The 19,229-nt window shown below is 43.2% G+C and overlaps 2 protein-coding genes across 2 annotated transcripts in view; one reads left to right on the top strand and one right to left on the bottom strand.

Annotated features, from left to right (window-relative positions):
* The window catches only part of RSPH14 (radial spoke head 14 homolog), a 226,274-nt gene that overhangs the window by 64,711 nt on the left and 142,334 nt on the right, over nucleotides 1-19,229 (bottom strand). The gene's annotated exons all lie outside the window — the stretch shown is intronic.
* Nucleotides 3,191-19,229, top strand: part of GNAZ (G protein subunit alpha z) — a 129,511-nt gene continuing 113,472 nt past the window's right edge. The window contains exon 1 of the mRNA XM_006266969.4: nucleotides 3,191-4,052. Coding sequence (XP_006267031.1) covers nucleotides 3,330-4,052 — 723 coding nt within the window. The 5' untranslated portion in view covers nucleotides 3,191-3,329. The remainder of the gene's footprint in view (nucleotides 4,053-19,229) is intronic.

Here is a 19,229-nt window from a genome sequence, read left to right as displayed (position 1 = left end):
AGGATGCAATTGTCTGTCATCTGTTGAATTTGACTGGGTGCTAGTAAAAACTTTTGTTGCCACTCTTCACTTTTGTATGCACATTCTGTATGCCTCTAGTGGGTGTGTCCACACATGCAGGCACGTGAGCTTGCAGCAGCTCAGATAAGAGTGGTACAAATTTGCTGGGGATTTTTGCCTCGGCGCATGTGCCTGGACATGCACTTTGGTGTGGGCAGGTTGTGCCACTTGAGGCAAAAAAACCCTGTCCAGCTCCTCCTGGACCTGCTGCCAGGGGGAGCTAGAGCCTGGGGCCACCGGTGCTGGCCCCGGCAGTATAAAAAGCTGATGAGCAGCTCAGGGGGTTCTGCGGTGCAGCCAGTTGGTATTTGGGGACACTAGCCCCTTGTGTCAGCTGGACTGCTGAAACAGCCCTAACCTAGAGTGGCCCCTGCACCCTCTACCTACTGCAGCAGTCTGGCAGCAGGGGGCTGCTGCCTGGCTGTGACCTGCTGCCACCTGTGACAGCATCCACCCCCCATGGACCTGTGACCCCATGGCTGCATGCCTGCCAGACCCAGATGGGGTGCCCCTGCTCTGCCATCTGGGCAGGTATCCCCCAGAAGATGTACTTCTTGTGGTTGCCTGCTTTGAACTGTCAAAGTGTCTCCTCTTGCCCCCAAATGGCAAGAGGTCAGCCACCTCGTCTGCCCTCCAGCTGGATCCCCAGTGTTGGCTCTGGATAGGCTCCTCTGCATGGGTCTCACAACTTGTCTCACCAGCAGAGATCCTGGTGTTCTCTGTTAAAAAATTGCAAATCCTCTGATAAAAAACCCCAATTCTGTCATTAAAATACCCAAAATAGTGTTCTTCCACTATTAAAATGAAACACCACTATGTAGAGAGGGATCAGTTGAGCAGTGTTTTATTGATATATACAAGTTTAAAACAATTTGGAAGCCAGTGCCTCTATCATCATCATCAAATAAATTCTAACTAAATGTTTTGGCATTTATTTGGCAGGGGGTGGGGGTTGTCATAGAAAATCAGAGCTGTCCCTGCCCCTTTTGCTCACAGACGGCCCAAAGCCCCCCCCATGGGAGCCACAGGAGCCTGCAGCAGCCACAGCTCTCCCCTGCAGCAGCAGTGTCTGTGGGGCACTCGGGGCTTGCTGCAGCCAGAGCCGCCCCCCACCATGGCGCAGCGCAGCCCCGATTGCCTTGGAGCCAGCACCGCCCATGCTGTTTGTTGCGGGTCCAGCCTGGCTCAACACGGCATGGCACAGGGCTGTGTGCCTTCGGGCAGCTCTGGGCTACTTGGGCTGGAACCTGGGGCCCTGCCCCGCTCACAGGGACCACGTGTCATGCCAGGCCGTGACCTGCCTCCACGGGCCCCACACACAGCCAGGCCGGGCTGATTCCATAGAGGCAGGATGTGGCCCGGCGCAACGTGCGGTTCCTGCAAATGGCACCGGACCCCAGATGACGGCCCAAGCAGCCTGGAGCTGCCCAAAGGCACACAGCCCTGAACCAGGCCCCGCTGGGCCAGGCCCACAAGAGGCAGCACAGGCAGCACTGGCTCTGAGGCAGCCAGGGCCACGCTGTGCCATGGTGGGGCTCTGGCCGCAGCAGGCCCTGAGCATCCCACGGCCACTGCTGGACTGTGTTCTCTTTAATACATTTTGTAGTGTCTTGTCCTGTTTATATGGAAACTCTAGCAAATTAATTCAGGATAAAATTTTTAAAATCACCTAACATGCTTAAGAGACTTTTGAAAATGTCATATAAGAATGTTATTTTCATTGAAAAACAATGGCTTCTTCACCTTTAAAAGTGTTCCCCTGAACCTATTTTCTGAGTATCACATTTAGCAGGACACGACCTGGTCAGTAAGAACTCCCATAGGAGGATTGCTATTGGATATTTTTCACGTGTGTAGTGTATGAAATGCCTGCCATATATTAATGGCACATCAGTTTTACTGCAGTGAAACTGGAAGCAAGGGGAATAAACAAATAAATGTGATAGCTATGGGAAGCAAATCCCTTAAAGATTTTGTTTGACTAGTGCATCACTCCATTGATTAAGCAGGATGCAACAAGACAATTGTACTCTAAGGGGAAGCAAGGATTCCTGCAAAGATCAATAATTGTATCCTGTCATATATAAACCCTTTCACAAAACCTGGAGGCAAACCTAATCCCTTCCTTTTGTTTCATCATTTATTTGCAAAAGCTAAATGTTCCAACGCAAAATGGACAGAAAAGATGGGGGAGGGAGGGAAGTCTTAGGAGGACATTTGTGTACACAAATCTGACTGCCAGAAACTGATAGAAATATAAATACCAAGACTGGGTAAAATAGCTGTAAATCTATCTCACATTCTCCACTTTGGGAAAACCGGTCAGAACAGGGCTGTTCAGGAAAGGGCTGCCATCAGCTCTTGCTGAGGGAGAAATTGGGACACAGCTCAGCACTATTTGTTTGCATGTAGGTTTAGATAATAAAACACAGAAGGCTGGAAAGAAAAGGGAATTTGATTTACTATTGTTCAGGGCACACATTTTGTAAGGTCTTCAGACTTCAGCTGTCCCTGAATTTTTGCTGTTTCAAGATTTTTATTGCTTCTCTTTACACATTTTCCATCTGGGTTGTCTGTTTGGGATGATAAAAGGTTCAGAAATGCCAGAAGCAAACAAAAAGTGAATGGTTTGCAACAAGGAAACATAGTCCCCTCCCCTCTTCTTCTCCCCCTCCCGCCCCCCAATTTCATTAATTTCTTCTGTCTCTGCTTGACAGGTGGAGAGCACAGATTCACAGATCTGAACTGAATCAACCGAAAGAAGTGGGGGAGAAACAAAACAAACACAGCACCAGACTGTACCAGAGCTTCAGCTCTATCTAGCAACATCACCACAGCAACCGGAAAATACAATTAAAAGACAAGTGGGGCTAAAGCAGAACAGATGAAACTGCAGCTCCTTACCTTTGGACAGAAAGAATCAAAATAATTATGCAGAAAAGAAAAGGCTATTTAACTGATCCGGCCACACTGTGGAAAAGGGAAGTGTCCTTTCATTAATAGGAATGTGCCACAGGAAAGGGGAGTGCCATGAGATCTACTAAGGAGACTATCTCTGTGGTTGCATTTGTACCTGTTTTTGCACCCCTTCTGGGACTGAACTAGTTGGTATAGGCCTCTTGGGCCATCACTTATTGGATAGTGGGTTTTTTTTTTCTACAGGGTGCACCTGGCACGAGAATTGAAAGATACTGCAGTTCTTGTTCAGAGACAGAGAAGGAAAGAGAGAGACTCTTTAGTCCTCCTCTTCTGCAATAGTCAGCTGTACCATGGGATGTAGGCAAAGCTCTGAGGAGAAAGAGGCAGCGAGGCGGTCCCGGAGGATTGACCGCCACCTGCGCTCTGAAAGCCAACGACAGCGACGAGAGATCAAGCTCTTACTCCTGGGTACTAGCAACTCTGGCAAAAGTACTATTGTCAAGCAAATGAAAATCATTCACAGTGGCGGCTTTAACTTGGAGGCTTGCAAGGAGTATAAACCTCTGATTATCTATAATGCAATTGACTCTCTAACGCGTATCATTCGTGCTCTAGCCACCCTTAAGATAGAGTTCCACAATCCAGACAGAGCCTATGATGCTGTGCAGCTTTTTGCCCTGACAGGCCCAGCTGAAAGCAAAGGAGAAATTACTCCTGAGCTTCTAGGGGTCATGAAACGGCTCTGGGCAGACCCTGGTGTACAGGAGTGTTTCTGTCGCTCCAATGAGTACCACCTAGAGGATAATGCTGCATACTACTTGAATGACCTAGAAAGGATTGCAGCCCTGGACTATATTCCTACAGTGGAAGATATTCTGCGCTCTCGGGACATGACCACAGGGATTGTGGAAAATAAGTTTACCTTCAAAGAGCTGACTTTCAAAATGGTGGATGTGGGTGGGCAGAGGTCTGAGCGCAAAAAATGGATCCACTGTTTTGAGGGGGTTACAGCAATAATTTTCTGCGTGGAGCTGAGTGGGTATGACTTGAAGCTGTATGAGGATAACCAAACGGTGAGTACATCTTGCTCTTTTCCGTGTTTGCTTTATTTGTAATGAGTAATGTCTGAGGGCCCTACCCCGCTTGTCCTAGGCTCTATGCATATGCATAAGTTGCCCAGCAGTATACACTGTATCCACAATCTTTTCTTTGTGCAGTCACTAAGCATGAAACAGCTTCCATTTTTAATGCTGTCAACAGAAAGAGGAGGACTTCTTCAGCTGGCACAACAGTGCAAGATGTGTGGGTTAAAAGTTTTAACTGAAAAGTTCACAGAAAATGTTTGTTTATGTATTTGACAGCCTCTTGTTTGTAATCAGTTTCCCCCTATGGACTGTTTTACAGAATACAGAATCCCTATGAAATGTTCCAGCAAATGTCCTTTTAAATGGCATGGAAATTGTCATGAGAAGTCTGTTTTGTGGATAATTTTGTTACATAGCTACTTTTCTACTCATTGTCTGATTCACAGCTATTCCTGTTGAGTTCTCTTTGATACTAACATTAGCCTTCAGCTTGCTTAGCACACAGATATAGTAACTATAGAAATGTGTGCCACACTTGCATATACAGCAACATGTTTGCCTTCGCACTCAGCTTGCTTGACTTGACCATGGGATGGTTTTATTTGAATTTTTAAATTTCTTTTATTATAGTCCTATAAAAGCACAAGCTGTTTAAGGAAAAAATGAATGTGTTCCTAAGAATATTTAACGGTTTAGCTCCCGGGTCTTCGGTGACCCATATTTCAGTTTTAAAACAGCTATCCATCAGGAGAAATTAAAATGAAACCCATGAAAATATGTCTGCCTATCCAACGATGCACCCCCTTCCTACCAGTCCTTCACACATCTTCAGTTGCTTTGCTTTTGCAGAACTTTTTCACTGCAGGGCAGGCCCTGGAGCCCTTCAGAAGGCTGCATGTCCAGCTATTTCACAGTAGAAGCAGCTCCTCAGTGAAGCTAGGGAGGGACTTGTCTTAAGAGCGTGTTTGTGTACTAAGTTTAGAACCTAATTGAGATTCCAGGTTCTGTTTGTTCTCACGCCTTGCATTACAGTAAGCTGTCTTTAAGAAATCTTTTCTACCAGATTTAATTATCTGGCTTTGGTAGGTTCTTATGAAATATGCTCCCTATGGAAATGCTTCACTACCCTTAACTGGTATAACCACATGTATAGTATGGTTGTTACAGCTGAGATTTTCTAGAGAATAGGGTAATGCTGTGGATATTGTGTGTCCTAGCCATAGGTGACATGCTGCAAACTGATTCTGTAAGCTGTCTCAGCACAACACAGAAGCCTCCGCCCCCTCACCCCCCAACAATTCCCATTGCAGCTGGCACCGGTCACTCCCAGGGCCACTGCAGTGGGGGCTAGGGTGAGTGCAGACAAGTTGTGCTGTGCCCTGTGTTGCCCTGGGCTCCGCTTGCTGCCACTCCCCCCAGCCCCTGCTGCAGTGGCCCTGGGAGCAGCCAACACCAGCTGCCTGCATCACAGCACGCCACAGGAAGTTGGGGATAGGTGGAGCCCAGGCACAGGGGGACAAGCAGAGCACGGTGCAGCCCTGGGAATGGCATCCCTCCCCCCAGCCCTTCCCTAGTTCCAGCCTCACTCTCTCCCTCCCCACCTGGGAACATATCCCTATCTGTTAGTGCTGTCTGAAGCTTCGGTAGCCGTTTCGGCAGCCGAATCTCCAAATCTGAATCGGCCCAGTCAAATCGGGACAGTGATTCGAATCACCAAATCCAATCACTGCCCCTTGAATCAGCCAAATCTGAATTGAATACTTGCTGCTTTGCACAGGCCTAGTAACTGGCCACATGTTATGTGCAGTGCTGCAAAATTTAGTGCTTTGTAGAAGTTCTTGCTTGAAACGGGAACATTTTTTGTGGCACTACAGATGGTGCAAATGTGATGCTACAGGGGCAATTATAACACTATAAATGTAACGGGTCCAAGGCCTACAGGGAATTCATGTTACTGTGAATTTTATTTATCTACAGGTCACATAATAAATGAGGGTGAATTTGGGTTCTGTCTGACCCACAGTGAGGAGCCGTTAACATTTGTGTGACATTGCAGGGTTTCACAAGTACCAAAGTGAACCAGGGGTGCATGTGACTCCACCGTGAAGCGGCAAGCAGAATTTACTGTATATAGCCATCTAAACCCATCCCCTCAAGTGTATGCTGTGCTCAAGTGCGACCATATTTGGCATCTAGGTTCTAGGAAAAGGAATTAAAAGAAACTGTCTCCTTAAGCAGGTGCAGTCAGGGTGCTAAGTTTCTACTTATATAGTTCACGTACTCAGGAAATGAATGAGAATCACGTGGTTTATGCTGACATTTGACTACCACCTCAAAACAAATTCTATCCAAATTACAGCGAGAGATGGATAGCCTCTTCCTTTTGGTGAGGTAGGGTGGAAGAGTTGGGACCCATACACGATTTCTTGCAGGGTGTAGAGTTTATTTTCATGGATTTCCCTCGGCCCTGAAAAACTCCATTCTCTCTGTTTGTGGAGTGGATTTCCTCTGACTCTTTCTGTCTCAGCCTGGTACTTTAGATCCAAACAATATCAGGGTTGATCAGTCAGTTATTATGCTAAATTCTGTGGCAGCCAAAAGCTATTACACTTTTTAATGATGCATAAGCAAAAGCAAAGAAGACTTTTAACTTATTGTCTGGGAGTTCCTAGAATAATTGTAGCAAAGGTTTTTTTTTCTTTTAATCTGAAACAGCTTCTTGATAGTGGTGTGCCTCATATTGTATATACTACTTACCAGCTCGCTAAATGGAGGCCAGCTGTTTGAGTTGCCCGTCTAATGCCTTGGTTATTTACATGGCACCAATGACCACAGAACTTGAGGTGCAGCTGCCCATTTTTGAGTGACCCCTGTGATTGTTGGACATGGTTGGTGTGAGCTTTGTGAAGGAAGCTGAGGCAGGGAAATGTCTGAAAGGGCAATTTTTATCGGCTGTAAAAATAGTACCAAAAGACGCTATTAATATGCTTCTTGAACTTTCAGGGGGAAACTAAAATACAGTGTTGAAGAGGAGTTTGAAGAAGCAAGACACCAGTATTTATTTGGAAGTATGCCTCAAGTCTATATACAAACATAAAACAAACCTATCCTGCTTAGAAGCAGCACTTATACAACCTTATTTTGATGTTTTTGGAGAAACAAAAATCTGAACAGGTTTTGAAAAGCTCTGTCAGTACAATATTGTCCATATCCATTAAGAGGATAGTTAGGTCAATGCTGCCACTCCCCATGTAATGGGGAAAGGAGGTGAAGTGAAATCTATTATAATTATCAATACATTAAAGAAAAGAGCTACAATCACTCCTCATTAATACTTCAAAACTTTTCTGTGTTTCCCCCCTCATTTTGTAGGAGTTTACAGATATTTCTCCTATGAAAACAGATGAAGTGAAAAGTTCCAGAAGTGGAGCAAAGTTGCTGGGGAACAGTCAGTTAGGTCTGAGCAAAGACCACAGAATGTTTTCCTCAAACTTTCACTTTCTCCAAACTTACTTTGACTGTTTAACCTCTTTCATGTTCACTTTTCATGATTCTTCCAGTAAAGAGCTTATTGTCAAGAGTAGGCACTTAAAATGAATTTTGAACATGTTGCATAAATATTTCTATTAAAAAATAAAATACAGTATAAATAAAATCAAATATAAATAAAATGTAGTGTACTACCAGGTAACAGTCTACAGACTAGGATGTTAGAGAATAATTGTTGAATAATTTTGAAGGAATTACCTACCGGACAACGTGTGTCTAGAAAGTATTCAGATTAACCAAATAAACTTTTACTATTGTCATAGGGATGCAGATTATACAGTTCTAATATTCAAATCATTCTGGGGAGAAGCTCTCCCACCCCCAGAAAAATAGCAATCAAAATTCAGATATGACAGAAAAATTCACAAAATATATTGCACCCGAAATACATTGTTTTATATCCAGTATGTTTAATCCAGATTTTTATGGAAATAGGGGAGTAGCCAATATAGGGAGACCCTTAGAAGATTTGGCTCCTATGTACCCAACTGAAAAAGCCTAATCCTTTTCTCAACAATTTGAAACCAAAGGTAGTTTTGTAACTAAACCCTAGCTAGGAGGGAGGGACAGAGAGGGAGGAAAAAGTTTGTTTTTTTTCTTCTGCTAGGAAGAAAAAACTCTACTAGGGAAATGTCTCCAGATACTGTCTTTTCACTGAACTCCCAAAGCAAAGCATTTGAATGGCCATTGTACCCCTAATGACTCTCAAATAGATTAAATGTTCCAGTTCTTTCCTTTCAGCCTTGGTTCCATGAATGTCAGGATGACGTTTTGACACAGTGCCAAGTGATTTATTAATTCTGTTAACATGAAAGAATAGGTAATTGATATTTTTTGCTGTCTTGTAAAATTCCGTTTTGCATATTTAAGCTTGCAGTAGATTTTCTTCAGATCTCCATGACACTTGGTATGTGGCAAAAAGCTAATGTGGGCAGCTGCTCAACATAGGAAAATCTCAGTAATAAATGGTAGCAACTTTGAGCCCAGGTTCTTTAATACTGTGTTTCTTTAGTTGCAGAATGGCAAATCATTTTCTATTCATCGTCATTTTATTTTGCTACTGCCGTATTTTAGTGATCATTCTCAAGGTGGAGTATTTGTTTGTGGCTGTGCGTCTTCCTGACCTCCATTATGTGATTCTCACTGGGAATTGGGATAGGAGTTCAATTTTCCTGGCAACGAATGAGAGTGAGGAAGTAGAGCCCAGACTGGTGTCCATAGAAACAGCCTGACTGGAGAGATGCTGTTGGCCTATGGGGGCAATTGAATGTATGAAATAGTACTTTTATGTAATGGAAAGAAAAATAGCGCTGTAAATGGTAGAAAACAATTAAACAGTACTTTGTTACAAGCATTACACAAACATATTTATATATTGCTGTGCAATTTCAAAAGGATAAGCAGAAGTGTTAGATAGATTGGTTCATTCACAAACAGCTGGAACTAACATGGCTGGCAGAACGTGTTGTTATGTGAGTTGCTAGGTTAGTCTTTGGCAATAGTAATTCCAAGGGGAAAAGGAGCTAGTATGAGTTTCAGTTGTTGGTTATTTGCAAAAAGACAAAACCTGCATTGGATAACTTGTCCAGATTGTTCACAGCATGGTTTAGATTAGAATAAGTGAAGGATGGAATCTGTTTCTAAGAGTCACTTTTCTCAGTTTATGTTCTCTTTTTCCCATGCATATTTTTGGGATCCTTCCCATAGTTAGGCAGGGTTTCTTTTTCCTTTAGCCATTCCTTCAACATTCAGTGTTCACACTGAAATGCTTTTACTGAAAACCCAAATGCTTCAGTGGGACACTCAAACTGGCACTTAGAGTAAATCTAATAACCCGTTTTACACATGTACAGTACATGCCATTTTGATGTCTCCATTCAGTATCTGAGAATCAAGCTTAGGTGCCCAAGTTAGAAAACACACATCTGTACAATCACAGTTTGAAATGCTTCAAAGGCATTTGGAGTACTTCAAGTGTTATATCTGTCCAGGATCTAATATTTCCTTCTCTGAGGGGGAAATTTTAATGTACTTCCCTTTGTAAGTTAATTAGCTTTAAGATAGCTTTACTCTGAAAAACTGCTGTTTAAAGGTGTCTTTGAAAATTTGGGTGACAGAAACACATTTTAGTAGTAGTTGGATGATGCAGTTTTAGTTACATGAGGGCCATGATCCACCATTAATAACCCTTATATTACAGTTATTGTTAATATATTTACTGCATCTACCCATGCCTTGAGCATAGCCTCAAGGAGAATTATTATAGTATTGTCTTGCTAATACCTGGTCAGATTGCTTAGCTTTATAAAGTTTTGCCTTGCAGAGACAAATGCCCTGACCCATATTGTAATAATTTTGTGTCCCTGAATGGTAATTTTAAAGAATATTTATGTTGCAAAGCATACCAAATATAGGATCATAGGAAAGTAGGGCTGGAATGGATCCCTTTTTCGAGCTCCCAATCAAAGCAGGACTTCCATGAAAACTTTACCCATTTGCCAACCATAGCCTAATCCTAATTTCACACTGGGATAAATCAGGAGCTATTGCATTGAGGTGTAGGTGAGAATTAGGCCCAAAATCTGACATGGACTTGCACCTTCTATTTTTAATTATAAATCTTTATGTTAGGCTTCAAAATGCTTGACTCCTTCTGAAGTGTCAATTCACTGGGGTGGGATCAGCTGGTAAAGAGCCAGCTACAGCTCTGTGTACTGGAGGTAGTACAAGTCATAAGAAAACTTAGACCTGTCAAGCTGTACTAGAACTTGGCAATAGCTTAAAACAACCTAGCAATTTAACTTCTGCTCGTTTGTTCAGCTTTCTGTGGAATTTTCCATGCTACTACCCCATTACCTTCCCTCTGAGTGCCTGCAGTGATGACAAACTTTTAAACAAGACTGCTGTTTTAGGGACATGTATCTTTTCTAGTTAGGCAGCTGGCCCAGAAACAGGTGGGCGAGCCAATGGCGGACCGGCCCCAGGAAGGCCCCCTGTTACGAGAGCATTTTCTATTCCTTGCTGCCCCCTCCCCCTCGCCCCCAATGAATTTGTAGGCGGCCACAAGATCACCTCTCAGCCTTCTCTTGTGAAGGCTGAAGAGATCCAGGTCCCTCAGGCTCTCCTTATAGGGTTTTGCATGCAGGTCCCTAACCATATGAGTGGCCCTTCTCTGAACCCTCTCAAGGTTGTCCACATCCCTCTTGAAGTGCGGCGCCCAAAATCAGACAAGTACTCCAACTGCAGCCTGACCAGTGCTGCATAGAGAAGTATTACCTCCCTGGACCTGTTCGTCATGCACCTGCTAATGAATGATAAAGTGCGTTTAACTTTCCTGATTGCTTCATCACATTGATGACTGATGAGTTGAAACTTAGCAGAGCGTGGCCATTTTATTTTCCACAGATCGTGTTGTGTAAGTATGAGCAGAATTAGGCTTTTGCTAACTGAGGACTTACCTGGTCCTTGATAATTTTTAGCTTTGATTTCAAGAGTATTGGTTTTGGACAGTTTTTAGCTATAAGATACAATGTCAGCACATCTTACTGCCAACACGTTTCAATTTGATATATTGTATTTACCAGAATCCAAGATGACTGAATTTAAGATAACCACCCCCCCCACCCCCACTAATTAGACTCTAGGCATGAAAAGAATTTAAGTTTATTATATTTTTTTCTATGTGCAGAATATAGTTATCAGATGATTGGCTTAAATCTGATAGCACATGATCAAACAGCAGTTTAGCAACTGAAACAGAATGAAGTCACAGTGTTTCATTAGAAAATCTATTAAAATTAGCACATAAACATTAATATTTTTGTTAACTTTAATTTAAGTTAAGCACCTGAAGAAAAACTATTAAAGCACATAACTCTGAATATTTTTATATAATGAACTCCTCAGAATGATTCCAAATAATGTAAGTGTACAAATCCTATACCTGAGTTCTCTGCCATGGTTGAAAGTGTCTGTGTGTTTATCACTGCTGCCAGACATGGTCCAAGTTGAGAACACCTGTTACAAACTCATCACTTACAGAGTTTCAGTTAACTTACATACCTGCTGGATTTCTGCATAGCATCAGCCAGTCCTTGCTTGCCTTCTCTCTCTATTTTATCTCTGGGTAATCTCATCTACAAACACAAACTGAGCTTCCACTTATGTGCTGAATATTCACAGTTCTCTCTTCTCCAGACTGCTCTTGTTCTATCGGAAATAAAATCTTGGCCTGTTTCACTGCCCTCTTTTTGATGTCTAGCTGTCAGGGCCAAGTCAATGTGGCTATAACAGATTTCTTGGGGTTCCCTTTCTCAAGTCTACCCATTCATTTCCTCTGTTACAATAGGTAACACCACTACTCCATCTTTCATATACAGTACATTCATCATCTGGATGTCATCTTTGATTTGGATTGGTCTCCAGGTCCTCATTTCCAACTTACATCTCCACATTTTATATACTTACTGTGTAACGGCAAAGATTCAGTCTTTCCCATCGATGCATCTAAAGGTTTCCTCCAGGCTGTCACCTTCTTCCATCTAATTACTAAAACAACTTTTCTCTGGGCTTAACAACTGCAGTCCTGTTCCATGCATATCAGTTCAGAACATTACTGTGAAGATCTCTTTTCCAGCCTGTTGGTTTCATCATGGCACCATTCACTTTAATCCTTCCACTCTCCTTTTCCTATTGCATCTGAAGTAAACTTGTCTCCACTCTCAACGCCCTCCCCCACACATCCCATCACTCATTCAAGACTGAGATGTTAACTCTGGGTTCCAGTATGCTATTGCTAGCCTCCACATCCCTGTTAAATTTTCAAAGAAACACTGTTGTGCTTTCTCCCATGCTGCTTCTCCCTAAGTATCTTCATTGTCCCTCACAAATTTCTCATTAAAACTCCCCTTTGTAGTGAGACCTACAGAAAACTTACTTTAGCGTCTGACGAAGTAGAGTCATCTATGAAAGCTCATGCCTCCCTGGACCAGTTAGTCTCTAATGTCACTGTGCTCTGACTTCAGATCAACACAGCTAACCACCTCTCAGAAAATGTAATTGTGTTTAGGCTGCTAATGTAATGATATAATTGACTTTCACCTTGACTAGTACTGTCTCATTGTTTCCTTGAAGCCTTCCATCTATCTGCATTCACTGGTTGTCTCTTGTCTTATATTTGGTATTTATTTTATAGGGTTAGGAATTCTCTTTTTGTTGTGTTAATATAGTACTTGGCAAAATGGGGTCATAATCTGTGACACAGGACCTCAGACAGTACAAGAATGAAATAATTATGATGTAGAGGCTTGCATGCATGACTGGAAGACAAAATTTATTCATTATAGGAGATGCATGTGCACACTTCCATTCTATTTTCTTATAAATGGGAACAATATTTATAACTCAGGTGTGTTGGATTACTTGCATAACTTTACAAAATATACAGTTATTTAGAAAAGTGTTTTGAAGACTTTGGGGCACATACACTGATCTAATACTAGTGCAACAGAGTAGAGAGGCTAGATAAGCACATTCTATCTCAGGGTTAAGTATAGGTATTAGAGTACACATGGTACCATGACTGACACAGGCTATCTTATGGTTGCATTATTGGTATAGCTCCCAGGTTGGAAGAAGCTGTAGATGAAAGATGACAAAGTGCTGCATCAGAAAGACAAGGATATGGTAGGCATGGTGGAAAAGGAAAGGTTTGAGTTATGATGCTATATTCCAGGACCTTCTGCTATCTAATCATCACAGAAGACTTTGTCTGCCATCCAGCATAGCCCAGATTTTAAATGGGAAGCTCATTTGTTTTATTTCCAGAATTTTTTAATTGTGTAAAGAATTTTTAAAACTATTTTTCTGAAACAGAATGTGTTTCATTCCCTGAAAGTTTGGGAGGAGGGAAAAGATGGAATATGAGTGTGCAGAGAACTAGGCAGATTTAACCATTTATTTAAAAATCCAATTATAGATCTAAGTAAGTAAGCCATGAGTCATTCAGATAATGGTTACAGAAAGCAAGCAAGCTATCTCACCGCCTTTTAGGAAGCCTAGTGAGAGTACTGTTCAGTTGTCCATGAATGCATTGTTTCCAACACCTCCCAGAAGTGTTCTAAACTTCCCTTTTTATCTATTTGCTTACACACACTTACATCAACAGTGTGACACAGTTCTGTCTTACCTTATTTAGTTAAAAAGACAATCTATTATTTCAATAGGATAACTAGCTACAGATAATTAGTTTTTTCTTATCAGAAGGTAAAACATCAAGTTGCTACAGCTGCTACTTTTACCTGTTAGAAGTGTTTTCCAAAAATCCATTATCAGCACTTTGGTTAGCTTTAATACCAGTGGCCTTGACTAAGAATATTTTTCTAACTTAAAATTACAAAGTTCTGCTTCCACAGGAACTATTATCAGATGCATTTTGAAAGAGGGCTTCAGGGCCCTTAAATCTACCATAAGCTTATTTGCTTTCTCAGATAGTTCAGCTTTTGAAAATGCAGTATATGAACATGTTTTTTTAAACATGCAACTCTTTTCCTGCAATACTAATAATAGCTGTCAAGAGTCATGGGGACATCTACAAGTGCTGTTAATTTGAATTAGGCTTACTGTGCAGTAAAAATACTGTGAGTAAACCTACAGGGGAGCATGTCTACATTTGCTCTTTTGGGAGCAGATTTGCTCCCACCTTGCTCTACCCCCCTTCAGAAGCCAGGGGGAGCTCCAGGCTTCCCCCTCCCCCTCATGCTAGCCTGGGGGCTGGCAAGGGGCAGAGGTGGTCCCAGTGGGCATGGAGCCAAGAGAGCTCTGCTAGCTGCAGTGGCAGCTCTCCTGGCCTTGTGCATATTGGGAGGGGACCTGATGTGCAGAGAGCCAGGAGAGAGCTGCCCTGCAGAGCTCTCCTGGGACTGCACATCCAGACACACAGCTGTCAGCAAGCCCCCTTCTGGGCAAAAGGTTTGCTGAGAGCTGTCTGGGGTAGCTGTAGGGGAGCTGCCTGCCAGGTGGGGGGTGGAAATGGGGCTCACTGGCAGCTGTCCGCTTTGTCATGGAGCTGGCTGCTCCCGGGAGTGAGTGGCAGCTGGGAATCCAGCCCTAGCTTGTCCCCTAGAGCAGCCAGCTCCACACCAGCCAGAGCTGGCTGCTCTGGGGAGTGAAGTGGGTCTGGGAATCCCAGCCCCTGCTCACTCCGCAGAGCAGCCAGCTCTGTCTGGGGCAGAGCTGGCTACACTAGGGGACGAGTTAGGGCTGGATTCCCAACTCCTGCTCACTCCCAGAGCAGCCAGCTCCACATGAGGAGCAGGGACAAGGGATGGACAGCTCCTCAGTCCTGGCCCTGATCAGCTCTTCGGGGGAGCCAGGGAGCTGAGCAGCACCAGGACCAGGAACAGAGACCTCCTTATTCCCTGTGGCCCCCTGCTAGCTAGGCTGACCAGGAGCAAATTTGCGCCTGGCCAGCATCTGCACATGTTTTTACTGCACTGCACAGTTAGTTTACTATCTGTATTTCTAGGTAGTAGTTAACTGTGCAGTAGCGTAATTTACTGCACAGTAAATGTGAGCACATGTAGAGATGGTGATGCTTTGCTGCACAGTAATCTACTGCACAGTAAAGCATGTCATGTAAACATACCTAGTACGAGAACCTTACTAGTACTTGCTGCTATTGATGGTAAAAATCCATATTGCCAAACACATTTTCAGGAGAAATATCCTTCCATCAGACTTAGTCTCTTCGGAATCTGAGGAAAGGAGAGTTTGCAGTTGTTCTTATATTCTCACTTTTATATAGCATTGCAGGACGTTTGTTGTGATCTTTAATGAGCAGCAAAGCCCAGATAACTTTAGTGTTTCATGTGAATAATGTCTAGCCACTAACTGAAGTGCTTTGATTGTCTTCTTTTTTCATTTTGAAATACCAGTACTTTTTTTTCATATAAAAGAGACAGAAAAGACTTCAGACATCCAGGGTACAATTTGATTTATATTTCTTATCTTCTAAACAAGCTCTATATAACAATACCTAGGAAATCCATATTGTCTGCTACAGCATTTTCATAGTGCACTGCATTAGTTTGAAATTTACTGTAAACAACTCCAGTTACACTGGAAAAGAACAACCAATGTGTGTTCAAAAATGTATAGCAAGAGCAGCTTATGTCCCTTTACTTGCACAGGATAACTACTATGTATGGTCCTGATAACTACCATAACGCCTCTATGAGTGATTGATAATGGTTTGTTTCATCAGCCAAAAGATGTAATTAAAAACCATATTGTGAAAACCCATAATGTTTCACTATGAGATTCAGCTGCTTAATCCATATAGCTTCATTCTATAGACAAATTTTATACTTGGATGTAAACCTGAATGCATTTAAAGTTCTAGACAACTTTTTACCTTAACTTGTATTCTTGTGGCAATCTAAGTCTGTTACTTATCCTATCCCTGGAAAACTTGGAGAACAATTAATGGCAGCAGCTTTTTACATATTTGAAAACTTAGTATGCCTTCCCTAAAATTTGTCTTCACTCAGTTCTTTCAGTCTTTCCATATGGGCATTTCAAACTTGTCCTTGTTTTCTAGTCCTCTGATCACTTTTGCCATTCTTCAGATTCCTTTTTGTTGTTGTTGTTGTTTTTTGTTTTTTTGAAGCATGGTGCCCCAAAACTGGACAGGGTAGTCCATCTGAGACTTTATGAGCGCTGAGTACTGTTCATTAGGTTATTTAATTAGCCTTACATATGGCATTCTTCATATGTGCCAGAATTATGGGTTTTATTTTGCAAAACAGCATAACATTGTTAACTTATGGTCAGTTTCATTCCCTATTTTGTAATTGTCCAGTTGCTTATTCCTACTCCAGTATAGTAGTTTACATTTGTCCTTACTTATTCTGGACTCTAGTTTGCCAACATATTTTTGCATTCTAATCCTGTCCTCAAAGTGCTTGCTGTATATCATCTGCAAATGAATGTGTACTTTCTGTTCCATCATTCTAATCATTAATGAAAATATTGACTAGTATCAGGCTCACAAAAGACCACTGTGAAACCCCATTTGAAATATCCTTCAAGCAATTATTGATAGCTACTCTTTGAGAATTGTTTTTCACCAGTTGAGCATCCACCTTACAGTAGTTTTATCACTGACTATTTCTTTAGCTTGTTTATGATAATATCAGGTAAGACAATGTCAGAAGTTAATAAAGTTAAGTGATAGCACATCTATTACCTGTCCCCTATCCACGAAACTTTTTACCCTGTTGTAAAATTAAATTAGGTTGGTTTGATATTTGATTTTGACAAATCCATGTTGACTTTTACTTTTTGACTTGTTACCTAAAAGGTGCTTCATTATTATAACTGACTGATTATTTATGCTAGTATCTGTCATTGGTTTTGAGATTGATTCAGCCAGTTTCCTAAGTACTTTAGAGGGAACTTTGTCAGTCTCAGCCAATTTCAGAAAAACAATAAATAGAGATAAGTAGTTTCTAACCTGTTCTTTTCCACCTCAAGTCTAAGTTCTTGCTTCTTTGTTGCTCATGATAACTGTGTTAGCTATTTATTCACAGATGACCTTTATAGTGAAAACTGAAGCAAAAAAGATGTTAAACATTTTGGCCTCAACATCATCTATTGTTTCTCTTTCCCTCCCCACTTAGTAGGGGATCAAATCTTTCCTTGATCTTCCTCTTAGTACTAATGTATTTCTAAAATGTTTTCTTATTATCCTTCATGTCCCTTTCCAACTTTATCTTGTTTTGTGCCTTGACTTTCTGATTCTGTTTAGGCAGTACCTAAAACTCCTAGAACAGATAACTATTTACCATATCTTTTCAAATCCACTTAGAGCATGTTACTACATTGGTAAGTTAAGAGAACTTACATCATGACTACTACTTTTCAGGCCAAAACTGTGAGCATCACTGATCTAGGGCAGTGGTACTCAACCTTCCAACCCCATGGAAAGGGTCAGTTCATGGGCTGGATCCAGTGTGGGGTTGGTTGCAGGTGTGATCTGGTATTCCAGTCTAGCCCACTGCATCAGATGTGGTCGTGGACAGACCCTGCACACCACCCTGGTCTTATGGCTGGATCTGACTGTGGAGCAGCCTTCCATGCCAGCATGATTCAGTGCATGGGGCCATTTCATCAGGCCTTCAGGGCTCCCGGTGGGTCTAGAACTTTGGTGGTGGGGGAATGGTGGCAGGGTCTCTAACAGGCAGTCCAGCTTGGGATAATTGCCTAGTGGGCCAAATCTGACGGAGGTTTTGACTGACAGCCCTTCACCAGCTAACTATTCCAGCTGGCCATTAGGCCTGTACGAAGTGGCTAGTATTCGCTTCAGATTCGGATTCAGCCGATTCGGGGGACAGTGATTCGATTTGGTGATTTGAAGAACTGTCCTGTGTTGATTTGGCTGAATCTGATTTGGAGATTTAGCTGCTGCCGAATCACCCAGGCCAGGCCCACACACTGCCCACTCTCCCAGCCTGGTAATGGCTGCTCTGCCTGCCCCAGCTCCTGGCACTTTGAAAAAAAAAAAGCCCTGATTCACCAGGTGCTGCCGTGTGGGAGAGCAATCTCTGCTGCCTCCCACTGCCCCATGCTGCATTGGGGGGGGGATCTGCATGAGCCCCCCAACTCCCCCTGCTGTCCCAGCCCCTCCCCATGGCTGCCCCCCCATGGCGGCCCTGCCCACCCCAGCTCTGGCCCTTTAAGATAACCCCCCCCCAAACCCAAGACTTATTGTTCCTACCTGGCGGGGGGCGATCCCCGCTGACCTGTGTCATGTGGGGGGCTCTGCACAAGCCCCCCGAAGCCCAGAGACTGCTGCAGGAGTGGAGAGTCCCAGGCTTTTTCTCTCTTTTTCTTTTTTTTTCTTAAAGGGCCAGAGCTGGGCTGGGCGGGGCAGCCATGGGGGGCTGGGGGAGCAAGGGGAGGCGGGGGCTCATGCAGAGCCCCTCATGCAGTGTGGGGCAGTGGGGAGCAGCAGGGATTGCCCCCTGGCTGGCAGCACGTAGTGAGTGGGGCTTTTCTTTAAGGCACCAGGAGCTGGGGTAGGCAGGGGCTGGGGGAGCAGGAGGGGATGGGGCCTAGCAGGGGTCCCCCAATGGTCCCCTCCCCCCTCTTCCAAGCCCCCTCCCATGCCCCCTACTTAGCAGCACACAGTCCAGCTGCAGCTTCCTGCTGCAGTGGGTGGGGACTGGCCAAATCATAAAAGGTCTCCGAATCTTTTCCAAAGATTCGGAGAGCTTCGAATCAATTCAGACCTTTTTATTGGTCCCCTGATTTGATTCGGATTTGAAGATTTGGCCACCAAATCGGACTGAATCTCCTCCAAATAGAATCAGCACCTGAAGCTTCACATAGCCCTACTAGCCATTGTCTGGGTCTCCTGACTGGCTGTTGGGAGAGAAGCTTCCCCATATAATTGTAACTGCAACAGACTCCAGACCAGCCAACAGTTCTTGCTGAAGGCCTGCCCTGGCAAGCCACTGCAATCTAGTTCACCTGGTTTCCTGACCCTGGTTTCTGGATTTTCCCTTGGGTTTAGTAATTTGGCCTCTGACTCTTGAACTTCAGCTCATTTTGTGA

This window comes from Alligator mississippiensis, chromosome 10 (assembly GCF_030867095.1).
Source record: "Alligator mississippiensis isolate rAllMis1 chromosome 10, rAllMis1, whole genome shotgun sequence".
NCBI lineage: Eukaryota > Metazoa > Chordata > Crocodylia > Alligatoridae > Alligator > Alligator mississippiensis.
Note: the sequence above shows the minus strand (reverse complement) of the source record. Positions and strands in the feature narration are given on the sequence as shown.